The following is a 15,467-nucleotide window of genomic DNA, read 5'->3' on the forward strand; positions in this document are numbered from 1 at the left end:
ATAATAATAATAATAATAATAATAATAATAATAATAATAATAAATTAACTGTAATTAGATGTGAAATGAGTAAACTGATATTAAATTCTAAAAATCTTTTTCATTTTGTTTCTCAGTGGATTGGACTGAAGCGTCTTCATGATGAATCGTCCACAGAACCCTGAAGAAGGTCAGAACATCAGATCAGATGTTAGTTTCTGAGTCTGTCTCCAGGTTCTGATCTGGTTCTGCTCTAAATGCTCCTCAGGTGAAAACCTAAGCAGAACCTCCAAGCTGCCAGCAGGGGGAGTAGTTCTGCTGGTTCTGGTCGGTCTGCTGGCTGCTGCTCTCATCGTCATCTACAGACTCTGTGAGTTCATCCTGATGGATCATTTTTTCACTGACTTTAATTCTTGAAGGTCAGAATAAATAACAGGTGATCTGTGTGAACATCTTTACGTCTTTGACTGTTTTCTCTTTGTTTCCATCAGCGTTTTCCATGTTGGAGACCAATAAAAGTTTCCAAACCCTGAAAGAGGAGAATGAAGCTCTGAGGATAAATATCTCAGGTGAGACTGTCAGAGTCTGAAGGTTTCCAGAAGAGTCAGACTGATGGTGTCTTTCAGTGTGTTGATGATACGGACTCCTTTGATCAAATCTGGATCGAATTTCAAAATAAACACAGTCTGTGAGTCTCTGCAACATTGTGAAGTTTAATGTAAAAACCAGGTTAACATTGTTACTGTAACATCAGTTTGGTGCATTAGTGGTGAAACTGCTGAGATGTTTCTGCTGAAACAGATCAATGTTTCTCCTCCTGATGCTTTCTGCTCTTTATCCAACAATGTTTCTGCTGCATCACATGATGACTGTCAGTCTGATGAAGCTGCTGACGCTCAACACCTGCACAGATGTTCATGCATCAGATGTAAATCTGTGATCAACATCTGATCATGTTTGGACTGAAGTTCACCAACAAGAGACCAAAGTTTGAACATGTTTGTTCATCAGTTCAGCTTTAGGAGAAGAAAATAACTGACTGAGGTTAAAACTGACTTTATTTCTCTAAACAGCGCAGCCAACATGTCCAAGATGTCCAACATGTCCTCCACCTCCTGCTGTAAAAAGTAAGTCCATGATCTGATCTTTGTCTCATTTCTGTCCTCTAATGATGTTAAAGAGACATTGATGGACTGACAGAGACAGGAAGTTAGATTGTAGCTGCAGGACAGAAGACGCCTCCTGCTGTCTCCAAACCACACAAACATCTACAGAGATTTATTCCTCCTGGTTCACTGAAGGCTTTGTCTTTGAAGATCTGACATGTCTGAAGTGTGAAGCAGGATGGGAGCCACATGGAGGAAACTGTTATTATTTCTCCACCAGTAAATCCTCCTGGACTGACAGCAGACGTTCTTGTACTGATCTGGGATCAGACCTGGTGAAGATCGACAGCAGAGAGGAGCAGGTATGAAACTCTGCTGCAGCTCAGCTTCTCTCTGGTTTCATCTCATCATCATGTTTCTTCATCTGAGCTCAGAAAAATCTCACTGTTTCAGATGTTCCTGGAGATCAGGGTGAGGGATTTGATGGAAAACGATGGAGAAAAGTTCTGGATCGGACTGACTGACTCAAAGGAAGAAGGCAAATGGCTCTGGGTTGACGGGTCACCTCTGAATAAAAGGTTTGATTAGTTTGGAAACATTTTTATATTTATCAAAGTCACATGTTTTTACTGAACTTTGCTGCTCTTTGTCTCTCAGTTTAAGTTTCTGGATGCCCTGGGAGCCTGATAACCAGAACATAACAGATCCAGGTGGAGAGGATTGTGGAGGGATGGGGAAGAAAGGAGGAGCTGATGATCTGATATGTTGGTTTGATCAAGACTGTGATCTTCACCGGAGAAGCATCTGTGAGAAACCAGCACTGAGATCCTTCTGGCATCCTTTGTAAAACTGTCTTTAAGACATGTTTTTAAAAAACTAAAATCCTGTAATTTGAAAATCTGATCTGATTTTTATTCATCATTATAGCTCCGAAAACAAGAGGCAAATAAAATAAACTCTCATATGTTGGTTTTTTAATGACATTTGTACAATTTTCAGGAATTTTTACTCATAATTTTAAATGTTTCAGATATTTTGTTCTTTATATAAAATTCACTGAAATAACAATGTTCCCAAAAAATTTCAGAAGAAACTATGACCACCAGAGGGCAGCACATCCACATCTGCGTTTAATCATAATTTAATGCTTAGGAGAATAAAACAGTAAAAAACTTCATTTGAATCTAATTTAAGTTCTTCTTCTTGTTTTATCTGAAGTAAAAGAAGATAAAAATGAAACCATTAAGAACCAAACAGCAGATGAAGCTGCCTCACTCTCCTTTTCATCCTTTAAGCTCAACAGGAAATTTGTTCAACATGAAGAAAATAATAAATTTAAGGCTCCTAATGTTACAAACTGGAAGTTTATTCATATGATGAGTTTTGCATGGTCCTTTCCCAACTTCACCAAACCTTTTCCAGAGAGAACATTTATTTTTATCTAAAGTCAGGAAGTGTGAAGAGAGTCTGGGCCAAACAAAATGTCTGACCATGAATGTTTAAAGTTGTTTTTTCATGAGCTGATCTGAAGAGGCTCCACTGCGACGATGTCGTCTGCAAACATCCAGGAGGTTTTTTACACGAAGCTAAATGAACTGCAGCCACAGCAGAGAGTCGTTCATTAGTTTAGCACCGAGAATTAAATAATCCTGTATTAACCTTTTGTTAAAAATACAGCAATGACTATTTTCATATAGTTCATATATGTTTATGTTGTATTCATGCCGTGCTAATAACTTAAAATAAAATGCATTAATATATTAGGGACATTAATTAAGGGACAATGATTTTTATTTTTTATTTTGCTGTTTACCAACAACACTAAGACCTGCAGGACAATGTGAGATTAATGATAAATGATCACCAATGGATCAGAGCAGCAGCCTACAGACGATAGATGGAAATAAATATGACTGGAAATTATAATAAAATAAAGAGAAATGTCATCTTTGATTAAATGAGTAGAGAAATTAAATAGTTTATGTTGTTTAAAAATACTGAGAGTTAGACAGAATAATGAGGAAGTGGCAGCAGATGAAGACTCCTCCTCTTCATCAGGTTAATCAGGAAGTTTCTTTAACATAAAGTCATGAAACATGAAGCCGACGCTGCGACAGAAGAACTGAAACGTCAACAGAGGAGGGAGGCTGGAGGTGAGTTCAGATGATTTTCTGTTTCATTCAGTCAAAATATTGGAAATGTATTCAATATTTTTAAATATTCCCACTTTTGGATGATTTGTTTTGGGTATTTTAAAACAAAGTAACAATGAGATGGAAAAAAACCAACATGAAATTTGTGATAATGACTGAATAAATACTAACGATCTTCTTTCTGGATTATTATGCTTCTTAAATACTAGTACGGCTCTGCAGATGTGAATATTGTGTAAAAGTTAAATATTTCTTACCATTCATCTCAGGAAGTGAAATATTCAGAGCCGTTGTTTCTCGTCATATTGATGACCGTAGCTTGGAGATTTAAAAATGTAATTATCTGTTTCCATGAAGGTGAACTTCTACAGGAAACATCAGCTGTGCCTGTTTTTGTCTTCAGTTTCCTCATCATGAGATCCTCACAGAGACACACAGAAGGTGAGAATATTAATGTGGAGGTAAACCAGCAGGAAGTGATGAAGAAGCTGCAGTCAGAGCGGAGAGGTCTTCATCAGATAAACAGGCTGAACACAAACTGCTTTTTAGACATTTGAACTGGAGGAAAACAGAAACAAATTAAAGACACTTTAACTGTTGAGTTAAACAGACGGATATGAAATCACAAACAGAGGAAAGAAGAAAGTTAAACAAGTAAAATAATGGAGACGCCAAATAGAGGAAGAGTCGAATTTCTGAAGAACTGAACTGAAGAACTTCTTGTTTTCTTGCTTAAGTTCTTACAGTTTGCGTCATGAACCACATAACAGTTCAGTTCAGTTTATGAACTAATTCGTTCATAAACTGTGTATTCGTTACCAAAAAGTGCACCAACTTCAGTTCATCATCCAAATTAGATTAAAAAGTTTCCATGTCAGGAAACCCAGCAGATTTCATCGAGTCGCTGACCTGCAGCGTTCACTCCTCCTGGACGAAGCGGAGAACATGAGTCATGATAATCAGGCCTCAAGTTTAACATGTTAGTGTTTGGTAATTAAGCCTGGCATCAAACCAGCATCAAGACGACGTTTCATCTGAACTGGTTACACAAACATGATTTCATCATGTTCCTCCTCTGGGTCACTTACAGCAGGACAAATGGACTCAAAGTCAGAGTTTCAACACATTTCTAACCTGAGGACAAAAACATTTCACAGACTTAAAGGATCAAAGGTTACTGACTGTTTTAGACTTATTTCAACAAGTTAGTAGAATACATGGTGGATTAACACCAGTTCTGATGAGAACCAGACGTAGTAAAGTGTTGATTTAATTCAGATTTTTCCAGAAAAATCTTTGTCCATTTTAGGGAAACATTTCCTGCTGCAGCTTCATGCAGATTCCTGTGGCGGTGTCTGCAGTTCAGTTTTAATTTTTATACAATAGATGTCAGGTTTAGGTTTGTTACTTTCTGTAAGTCTGTCTCCAGGTTCTGATCTGGTTCTGCTCTAAATGCTCCTCAGGTGAAAACCCAAGCAGAACCTGCAGGATGTCAGCAGAGAGAGTAGTTCTGCTGGTTCTGGTCGGCCTGCTGGCTGCTGCTCTCATCGTCATCGTCAGACTCTGTGAGTTTGTCTTTTGGGTCATTCTTTTAATTGATTTAATTTCTTGAAGGTCAGAATAAAATGTGATTTGTATGAACATATTTTATTCTGAATTATTTTGTTTTTAACCAGTTTCTTCTTTTTAAATCAGCGTTTGTCATGTTGGAGATGAAAGTCTTTGAAAATCTAATTTCCATCTGTTCTTTACAGCGTTTGATAAAATACGCAGCAATCAAACCATCCAAACTCTGAAAGACAAGAATGAAGCTCTGGGGAAAAATATCTCAGGTGAGACTTTCAGAGTCTGAAGGTCCAGAAGATTCAGACTGAGAACAAAGTGTGTGTCTTGATGGTGGATCCAAAGGCAGCAGGCAGAGATGCTTAGTACATTTTGTTGTTTTAATAAAAAATGTTCACAAACCAGAAGCAGCACAGGGAGCCAGAGGCAAACAAAAACAAGAATACTGGTCACAAAACACCAGCAGAGTAAACCGACGGGATTTAGCAGGAGCAACCAGCAAGGAGTGACTGAGAATGAGTATTATATACTGGAGGCTGATTGCTGAACAAGGAACAGATGGCTGATTAGAAACAGGCTGCAGGTATGAAGGGAGAGAGACAGAGAGGATGGCTCAGGGTCCAGGGAGAGCACACAGCAGAGGAACTAGGAAATGAATCTACTAGAGTAACCTGTAACCTGTAACTAGACACAGTGAATAAATAAACATTGACTGAAATCACTGAGAGAGGTCTGACATAAAGTAAAATGGAAACAAGGAACTAAGCAACACATTAACAATGGAGCTAGAATTAAATGATCAAGACACCAAAGCAACTCAACCAAGCCAGGGTTCTGACAGGGTGGACATGTTGGTTCATCAGCTCAGCCTTAGAAGGAGAAAATAACTGATTATGGTTATATAGAAACTGTTTTTATTTCTCTAAACAGAACTAAGGGAACAGCCAACATGTCCTCCACCTCCAACATGTCCTCCACCTCCTGCAGCAAAGAGTAAGTCCATGATCTGGTCTTTGTCTCATTTCTGTCCTCTAATGATGTTAAAGAGACATTGATGTTGTGGTGGCACAGGGGCAAAGCACAACCCATGTATAGAGGCCTTAGTCCTCATGCTGGTGGTCACAGGTTCAATTCCCAGCCTGGTGACATTTGCTGCGTGTCTTCTTCCTCTTTCCTGTCAATCTACTTTCAAATAAAGGCCACTAGAGACAGGAAGTTAGATTGTAGCTGCAGGACAGAAGACGCCTCCTGCTGTCTCCAAACCACACAAACATCTACAGAGATTTATTCCTCCTGGTTCACTGAAGGCTTTGTCTTTGAAGATCTGACATGTGAAGCAAGATGGGAGCAACATGGAGGAAACTGTTATTATTTCAACACCAAGAAATCCTCCTGGACTGACAGCAGACGTTCCTGCACTGATCTGGGATCAGACCTGGTGAAGATCGACAGCAGAGAGGAGCAGGTATGAAACTCTGCTGCAGCTCAGCTTCTCTCTGGTTTCATCTCAGCATCATGATTCTTCATCTCAGTCAAGAAAGGTATCATTTTCATCAACTTTCCTGTTCAGATGTTCTTGTTAGGAAGACTGAGTGTGTTGATGCAACACGCTGATGATTTGTTCTGGGTTGGACTGACCGACTCAGTGGAAGAAGGCAAGTGGTTCTGGGTTGATGGATCACCTCTGGATGAAAGGTTTGACTGCTGGGAATATACTTTGGTCTGTTTGAACAATTAATTCTCGGGCTTTATATCACTTGTTCTGTTTTTCGTCTTAGTTTGGGTTTTTGGAAATTCTCGCCGCCAGACAACCGTGGTGTGAACGGTGCTATTGGAGCAGACTGTGCGAGGCTGGGGCAGACAGCAGCAGACAGAAACTGTGATAATCCTCAGAAAAGCATCTGTGAGAAAACAACAGGAGCTGTAAAAGCTGGTGTGTGAAATTCTTTTCAGGCTCTTAAACAAGTCCAAGACCAAGAGATGATCATATCAGATGTAATCTTCCCTTCTTCTGATAATGAAAGAGATACAACATTTGAAGTATTCTTAAAAATCAGCACTGTGTAGCAGAAGATACTCCACTTCTCCACCACGGTCTGAAAACAGGTCTGTTTGGTTAACTAAAGAATGTAAATTGACCTGATTTGTGTTTGAATCATATCACCCTGCAACCCTGAAGGCCCTAAAGCAACTCAGCGGACACCAAAGTAAAAAAATAACAGATTTGTCATTAAAATGTTATTTTATCTCAAAACCTAGCAAACTCTCAGAAAGGCAGTTCTGGCATCTAGTGGTCTCAGTGTAAACAACCAAGAGTTTTCTGTGTCATTGTATAATCTAATCACAGTCGTCCCTGCAGCCATGCACACTCCCACTGGTACGGATGTGTTTTGGTATATTTGGTATCTCGTTTTGATCCTAACCCTCGTCTTGCTGATATGTGCAAATTGTTTCCTAACCCTTTCCTATGTTGAAGAGCTGTTCAAACTGGGACAATGTAATAACTCTGATATGTAAAAGCTCCAGGTTCTGGTTGATAATTTAGCCAAAATTATTAGTTGGTAGATTCATTCTACCAACCTTACATGGGGAAAAATAAAATCTGTGCACTTTAAATACATTTTTCTCTACTGTCATTATTTGACAAAATAACACACAAAAATGAAATTTAAAATACATTAAAAAAAAAAACTTGGGCTGCACAGTGGCCCAGTTGGTAGAGCTGTTGCCTTGCAGCCAGAGGGTTCTGGGTTCAATTCCCAGCCCTGGTCTTTCTGCAGGGAGTTTGCATGTTCTCTCTGTGCATGGTGAGTTTTCTCCAGGTACTCCAGCTTCCTCCCACAGTCCAAAAACATGACTGCTCATGAGCCAACAACCCACAGAAAAACCAAGATAAATGAATAACAAGCAGATTTATATGTTTTCAGCTGACTTTTTGTATTGGATTATCTGTCAGGATCTATGTAAGTATCAATGTTTTTGGTGTGCAAGTGTTTGATTTTAAAAGATCTTCACTGGAGATGAGCTCCACCTGTTGCTGCCTACACACCTGTTGGTAATTAGAGGTCTTCGTTTGGCTGCCATGCTTAAGCTGCTGACAAACGACTGTCCATTGTCTTATGCTAACTATTCTAGTAGAGCCAACTGACCCTGCTACGATTTTTATCCGTCTCATCCATTCCTGGACTTGCCTCTGGTGTCTTTCCTTTCTTAGAAGACACACAAAATGAAGATATGGGAAAATTAAAGATAATCTTGATATTGATTTTGATCAAACTGAAGATTGTGTAAGAATGTCAGGAGAAACGAGTGGAAAAAAATACGGTAAAGATTTCAAAGATCAACTCCCTATGAATAGATTCAGTGACGATGCTGTGAAAATGAATAACAGGCAGAGACGGCAGGTAACCTTATTTACTTGGCCTCGTACACAACCAGATTTGAGTTTTGTTGTAAATAAGCTATTGCAGCCCTTCAGAGCCAGCTGTGGAGTACTGGACTACTGTGAAACATGCTCTGAGATAACTGAAGCAAACAGGAGACAAAACTTTGAGCTGCAGGAAAAGTGACAAAGCTCTGAACCGATTCGGTGTTACAGCTAAGGGTTAATTCACAGTGTCCGGCTCCGCTCCACCGCAGGGCGTCCTCTGCAGTAAATATGCACCCATATAGTCAGTGAGGGCATTTACACTGTGTGCATATGGCACATATTCCAGCCTTTACTTTAGTGTTTGTAGTGTTTATGATGTTCCAATGTTTGCCATGATCTGATCAATAAGCCAGTAAACAGAAATCATATTTCCTGTTCGGTAGTTTATGAGCTGCATCAGAGAACATCATATCTCTGGGCTGAGTGTCTTCCTGTTCCTGGTAGCTGTCCACTTCGAGTTCATGTACAGGCCCAGGTTTGTTTTAGGCACTAAAAGTTCTCTGGCTCTAATGCTCAAATCAACTAGTTACTGATTTTAGACATTTCATAGGAAATTTTATAACGTCCTCCTCCACTCTAATTTTCTTTTAGATTATGTAAATGGTCTTATCGTTTGGTCATGTGATCTCACATAGACCTCTACAGTGTCGTTAACCGGTATGATAGAGACTCAGGACCAATCTGAAGGACCATCTATAAAAATGTTATGGTCCAGTGAAACCAGAACATTTGTGCTGGTTACGGGAGTTTATATCTCCGGTAATCAGAGTCTCTTACACCGGCATTTTTTAAACCACGTCTTGGAGTGAAAGTTTTCAGGAACATCTCCCACAGAGGTGTGAAGTACTCTGCTGGTGTAAAAGCGCAAATGCAGGGTTTGTTCGATGGGTAGACAACAGCAAAAACAATGGTGGGTCGCATGTACTCTGTTGTCCCACTTACACCAGTTACATTTAGCACAACTTCTGATCAGTATAAATATATTGGCTCATTGCAGATGGACTTCTGTTTTCTGAAAGAGGTGGAAGCTAAGGGTCAAAAGCATTTGCGTGTTTTGACTACATTCTAAAATCACAGCGCCATCTAGTGCCCTGGCATGACAATTACAGCCAATTTAAGGTGTTGTGGTGATGCTGTATAAATGTGGAACTTTTTGGAACAGATATCTGAAAACACCAGTTTCCTGACAGCGGTGTCGTGTAAACGTAGCCTAAGTGTTACGTTCCAGAACGAATCAGGATCAAAGCTGTCTGATTTATAAAGACAACCCTCTTTGGCGCTAAGCTATGCAGTGATTTATAAACTAACAGAAGTATTTTAGTCAATTTTCTGAGCTACTGTTGTGACTGAAGCTGCTTGTGTTGATTCTAGATCTATAACTATAGATCTATAACTCTAGGTCGTTCCTCTTTAGGTCTAAAGATAACTCCAGTTTTGTTTCTGGTCAGCTGGAGAAAGTTTTGGCACATTCACACATTGATCTGTTCAGTGATTGGACAGTTTTCGATTTACCTGGTGACATCGTAATGTAGAGCTGTGTCTCTCATCTGCATAGCTGTGACAATTCATTGTATTTCTTGTTATAACCTGAAGTAGCAGGAGCACAAACCTGTTGAATAGAAGACGTCCAAAGATTGGACCTTGAGGGACTCCACATGTGACTTCTGTCCACTCCGAAGTCACAAACAAAACACTTACATGTTCAGTCAGTATGAGCACGTCTAGATTGAATAAACTGGATGTGAAATGATCAAACACTGACAATATCAAAAAGTGGGTCTGTGGTTCTGTGGTGACCGGTGGGGGATGAGCTCAACTAGAACTTGGGCCTCATGCATCATCGGACCGACTCTGTGTGTACATTAAGAGCACAAACAGATCTCTGAACTAAAACATCAAATATTTACTCTGAAAACAACAAAAAGTCTGAAATTTCAAAAAGAAAACAGACAGCAGGTCCTGATATTATAACAAATAAAAATGTAAATGATTATTAATGTGATGGGAGGTTATTAATGCAGAATCTGTTTAAGCTTTAATGAAATAAAAACAGAAGCATTTGGGAGGAGGCTGCAGATGAAGAAGATCTTTAATCAAGATCAACAGGAAGTTTCATTAGATATGAAGCATGAAGATGTTCTGAAAAAAGTCATTCTGTTCCGCCTGTAGAGGACAGAGACACATTCATGGTGAGTTTTAACTTTTCTAACTAACGAATGCACAAAGATACAAAACTTTGTCACTTTATATGAAATAAGCTCAGATTTAAGTATAAAACATTTGATAAAATATGCAGCCTTTTTAACTCTGAAGGATATTTTATTGACCAAATGAGTGAAAAAAGACGAGAATAAAACTCGTTCCGCTGTTTTAGCTTTACTGAAAACTTCCTGGAGACGCACAAAGCATTCACATTCATCAATCATTTGTAATAAATCCACTAACCTTTTGAAATGAACTGTGATTAGAGGTGAAATAATAAAATTAATAACAATAAAATGTAAAAACAATGTTTTTGGTTCTCAGATAGTTGAACAGAAGCGTCTGCATGATGAGCCGAACACAAAACAGTGAAGAAGGTCAGAACATCAGATCAGATGTTAGTTTCTGAGTCTGTCTCCAGGTTCTGATCCGGTTCTGATCCAAATGCTCCTCAGGTGAAAACCCAAGCACAACCTCCAAGCTGCCAGCAGGGGGAGTAGTTCTGCTGGTTCTGGTCGGTCTGCTGGCTGCTGCTGTTTTTGTCATCTTCAGACTCTGTGAGTTCATCCTGATGGATCATTTTTCCACTGACTTTAATTCTGAAGGTCAAAACAGAAACTAGATGATCTGTATGAAGATCTTCACCCTGAATGAATGTTGTCTTCTGCTGTTTTCTTGTTTTTTCCTTCAGCGTTTGTCATGCTGGAGACCAGAGAAAGCTTCCAAACCCTGAAAGAGGAGATTGAAGCTCTGGGGAAAAATATCTCAGGTGAGACTGTTGGGTTGAAGGATGTCCACAAGGTTCAGGTGACATTCAGACGGTGTTTGGAGAGGAGCTTTCTACTTCGCAGTTCATCTCACTTTCTGCTGTCAAAGCAGCCCCAAAATATTTGACTCTATCAGAAGCTCTATTCTGGATTTTTATTAACAAGCTTCCTTACATGATCATCCCTGATCGTGACTTCCCATCTTGTCCTGCTCGTTATGGGTTCAGTTTCTTTTCTCCGGAAAGCTCCTTTGAGTTCAGGCGTCTCTCCCGAACATTATATCGGACATTTTTTCTGTATAGGAGCCGCTTCCACTGCATCCAGCCAGGGTATCTCTGACCAGACAGTTCAAGCTTTAGTTTGCAGGTTATTCCAGGTGTAACATTCCTACATCCACAATAATCCCAGTGATTTACTCCATGCACACACTTGCCTCTGTTCAATTTAATCCAGAATCTTTTGGGGTCCTGTGTGGGCTCAGGAAAATAAAATGAAATTAATTTCTGCTAAAGCTCCACCCCCATACTGATGATGACGGTTGCCACCATCATCACCATAGTATCCCAAAACTTTCCAGCATCTTCTACAACAGCGGCAACATTCCAGGCAACCAAAAACATTAAATTCAGCAAAACCGATTGCCCAGATGAATAGAATATATAATAATATAATATATAATATAATATATAATATATAATAGATAATAGAATAATAATAATAGTAATTTAGCTCCACTAGAGGGTGGCAGTGTCATAGAAAAGAACTGACTGGATTCTGTCTGGGGAAATTCAGAGAATGAGGATACATATAGGCACACATTACTAAGGAAAGCGGACTAATGCAACTTTTTAATTATGTTTATAGATAATTTTTAGATTTTTTATTGGACCAGACTCCACAGCAATGGATCCATTTGATTTGTCTCTGCATGTCCACACTTATTATATTATAAACATCTATGTAATTAATAAAAGTCGTGTTACATGTTCGATTGTTGGAACATTAGTTATACATTTGATGTTTGTACTGAAGTTCACCAACAAGAAGCCAAACTGTGAACATGTTTGTTCATCAGTTCAACTTTAGAAGAAGAAAATGACTGACTGAGGTCAAAACTGTTTTTATTTCTCTAACAGAGCTAATGTCGACTCAGCAGTCATCATGTCCTCCACCTCCTGAAGCAAAAAGTAAGTCCATGATCTGATCTTTGTCTCATTTCTGTCCTGTAATGATGTTAAAGAGACATTGATGGACTGACAGAGACAGGAAGTTAGATTGTAGCTGCAGGACAGAAGACGCCTCCTGCTGTCTCCAAACCACACAAACATCTACAGAGATTTATTCCTCCTGGTTCACTGAAGGCTTTGTTCTGATCTGTTTGAAGGTCAAAGAGATTTGGTGAGAAGACCCGAATGGGAGAAATATCAAGGAAGCCTTTATTATTTCTCCAGCCAGATGTCTTCTTGGAATAAGAGCAGACGTTCCTGCACTGATCTGGGATCAGACCTGGTGAAGATCGACAGCAGAGAGGAGCAGGTATGAAACTCTGCTGCAGGTTCAGCTTCTCTCTGCATCATGTTTCTTCATCGCAACACAAATTCATTTTAATCAACTTCTCCTGTTCAGGTGTTCCTGGAGAGCAGACTGAGAGGCTTGATGGAGAACCAATATGACAAGTTCTGGATCGGACTGACGGACTCAGAGGAAGAAGGGAAATGGCTCTGGGTGGACGGATCTCCTCTGAATAAAAGGTTTGGAAACATTTTGATCTTTATCAAAACTCAAATGCTTCTACTGAACTTTGCTGCTCTTTGTCTCTCAGTTTAAGTTTTTGGATGTCCTGGGAGCCTGATGACTGGAAGGTGACGTATTCAGCTGGAGAGGACTGTGCAGCGATTGGGATCAAAGAAGTAGCTGATGATCTGATACGTTGGTTTGATCAGTTCTGTGGTCTTCCTCGGAGAAGCATCTGTGAGAAACCAGCGGAGAGGCTCAGTGACACGCAGCATTAGATGCAGCTGGAATCATTTATAAAATCTCTTCAAAATATGTTTTTTTAGAACAAACCCTTCTGACCTTTCAGAATCTAATCTGATCTTTATTCTTCCTCATCATCAGCTCCTAAAACAACATGGCCGAATAAAACAGAAACAATTTCAAACCTTAAACTCTCCTTTGCTCTTTTTTTTCCCCACACCTTCAACCAATTTTAGGGGATTTTTACTCATGATTTAAAATGCATACTTTGTTTTTTACTCAGTGTTTCAGCTACAAAATCCGACACTGTTTTAACTTCAACAGTGATTTAGGCTGTTATTTCAGGAGGTGGCAATAACAAAGTTCCTGCAGTGTGAAAATATTCAAAACAAACTTAAAGACCAACGAGGGCAGCGCATCCACATCTGCATTTCTCAGGGTAATAAAACTTTAGTAAAGCCAATTTAAATACAGAGATGTACAGTACATGACATTATTACACAGAATAGTTTGTTTTTATCTAATAGAAATAAAAATAACTCAATAGGAAGATTATTCAGCATAAAGCTGTGAAAGATGAAGGTGAAGATATTCTATCTGAAAGGCGCCAAGAGGAAGACAGCAAAACATTTTTGGTAACACTTTATTTAAAGGGGTGTGCATTAAAGGGGTGTGCATAAGACAGACATGACACTGTCATAAACATGACATAACACCTGTCATGAACATAAACGAGTCTTTATGAATGTTTATGACTGTTGTCATGAAGTGTCGTTCGGTAAATTATGACACTTTTAATGCAAAGTTGCTCTAAAAGTTCATTAAAAGTGCCAACTTTGCATGATTTTGTAAATTATGATAATTTAATGCAAAGCTGAAGCAAATCTGCTCTTAAAGTAAACATATATGCTCTTGATTTTTGGCTGGTAAATTTCCCCACACACTACACCAGGAACATTGAGCTCTGCAGAGAGAAACAGCATTGGAAATATCTTCATATCCCTGAGATGTTTAATCAAGTTACAAACACAAACTAAAAGTTGTTTTTCTGGTCCTCCACATAAAATTCACTGGAAGTGAAAGAAAAAGGATAAACTGCAAAAGTAGAAAATCGTATTAATATTTTTGTCCAGTTTCTTGTACAAATGTCTTAGTACACTTGAAATAAGATAAAATTAAATTACTAGTAACTTTTCAAGGAAATATTCCTATTTCTATTTCTTGCTGACTTTGTGTTTTTGCAGTGTACATGATTCTTTGATCATTTGAGGCATGTGTTGGTTTTTAATAAGTTTTTTGCATGTTTTTTATTTACTCATGTTCTTTATTTGCTTTATATTTTTATTTGCAGATTGTAATTAGAGCATCTTTGAAAATCAATTTTTGAGTCTAACTACAGATTCTCAGTTGGATTTATGTCTGGACTTTGACTAGACCATTCTAAACCATCCATTGTGTCTCTGGCTGGATGTTAACGGTGGTTGTTCTGCTGGAAGGTGAACTTCCGCTCAGGTCTTGCAGCCAAAAAATATTCTTGTTCTTCTACTAATTAATAGAACTGAACACCTGGGATCCACAGAGGTTCTGGTCACAGACAGTGAATCTGCCTCCAGTCACAACTTCACATGTATTGAAGCTGAAATTGAACCAAAGTGTGTAAACCATTAGCTATGGGACTGGTTTCTTCAGGGTTCATGATGGATCAACAAATCTTCTGCTCTTCAGGTTTGGACTTGATCTCAGATGCTTCTGAGTAAACTAGTTCATTTAAAACCTTCTGATTGGTTAATGATGTTAACAGGCTCATTACCATGACAACGAGTTATTGATGCCAAAGGTTTCCATTGGCCGGTTGGATCAGTCAGAACAACCAAGAATCCTCAGACTGATTTATTGACAGAAAACTGGAAAAACAAAATTTTCCTTTATTCAATAAACACCAAAAATATCCAATCTTTAAATATTAAATTAGTCTGATTTTATTAAAAATGTTTTCCTGGTTAAAATGCAGATGTTGCATCATTAACACTAACTTGTCTTTCTGCAGTCGTTCAAACTGTTCTGTTTTTCTGTTACTTCTGTAACTTTCATGATATTCATGTTGAGAAGAAACATGTAACATAAACATGTTCATAAATACTGACTAACTCAAGGTTTTTTTAATCAGTCATTCAGACCAATCAGACTCTACAAACCCTGAAAGAAGAGAAAGAAACTCTGAGGAGAAATCTCTCAGGTGAGCTTAAATGTTAACTCAAGGTTCAGACTGTCAGATTTTTAAATTTAAAAA

The 15,467-nt window shown here is 38.7% G+C and overlaps 2 protein-coding genes across 5 annotated transcripts in view; both read left to right on the forward strand.

The window, feature by feature from the left end:
* Positions 1-2,017, forward strand: part of LOC103143446 (hepatic lectin-like) — a 21,368-nt gene extending 19,351 nt beyond the window's left edge. For 3 of the 4 annotated variants that reach the window (XM_016675329.1, XM_016675330.1, XM_016675331.1), the window contains 3 exons: positions 1,296-1,447; positions 1,539-1,663; positions 1,743-2,017. In XM_016675329.1, the coding sequence (XP_016530815.1) occupies positions 1,296-1,447; positions 1,539-1,663; positions 1,743-1,932 (467 nt within the window). In that variant the 3' untranslated portion in view covers positions 1,933-2,017. Of the gene's footprint in view, positions 1-106; positions 170-247; positions 350-470; positions 549-1,052; positions 1,107-1,295; positions 1,448-1,538; positions 1,664-1,742 lie in introns of those variants that run through there. The other variant, XM_016675332.1, reaches the window with a different exon arrangement.
* An 8,584-nt stretch (positions 2,018-10,601) lies between these two features.
* On the forward strand, positions 10,602-13,558 carry LOC103143444 (hepatic lectin-like). The gene is made up of 7 exons (XM_016675335.1): positions 10,602-10,810; positions 10,889-10,990; positions 11,125-11,202; positions 12,337-12,387; positions 12,585-12,736; positions 12,827-12,951; positions 13,023-13,558. Exons 1-7 carry the CDS (start codon positions 10,780-10,782, stop codon positions 13,210-13,212), a joined length of 729 nt encoding a protein of 242 aa, XP_016530821.1. The 5' UTR covers positions 10,602-10,779; the 3' UTR covers positions 13,213-13,558.
* Positions 13,559-15,467: the final 1,909 nt, after the last annotated feature.

The sequence above is a fragment of the Poecilia formosa genome, unplaced genomic scaffold, assembly GCF_000485575.1.
Source record: "Poecilia formosa unplaced genomic scaffold, Poecilia_formosa-5.1.2 Scaffold112, whole genome shotgun sequence".
Classification (NCBI taxonomy): domain Eukaryota; kingdom Metazoa; phylum Chordata; class Actinopteri; order Cyprinodontiformes; family Poeciliidae; genus Poecilia; species Poecilia formosa.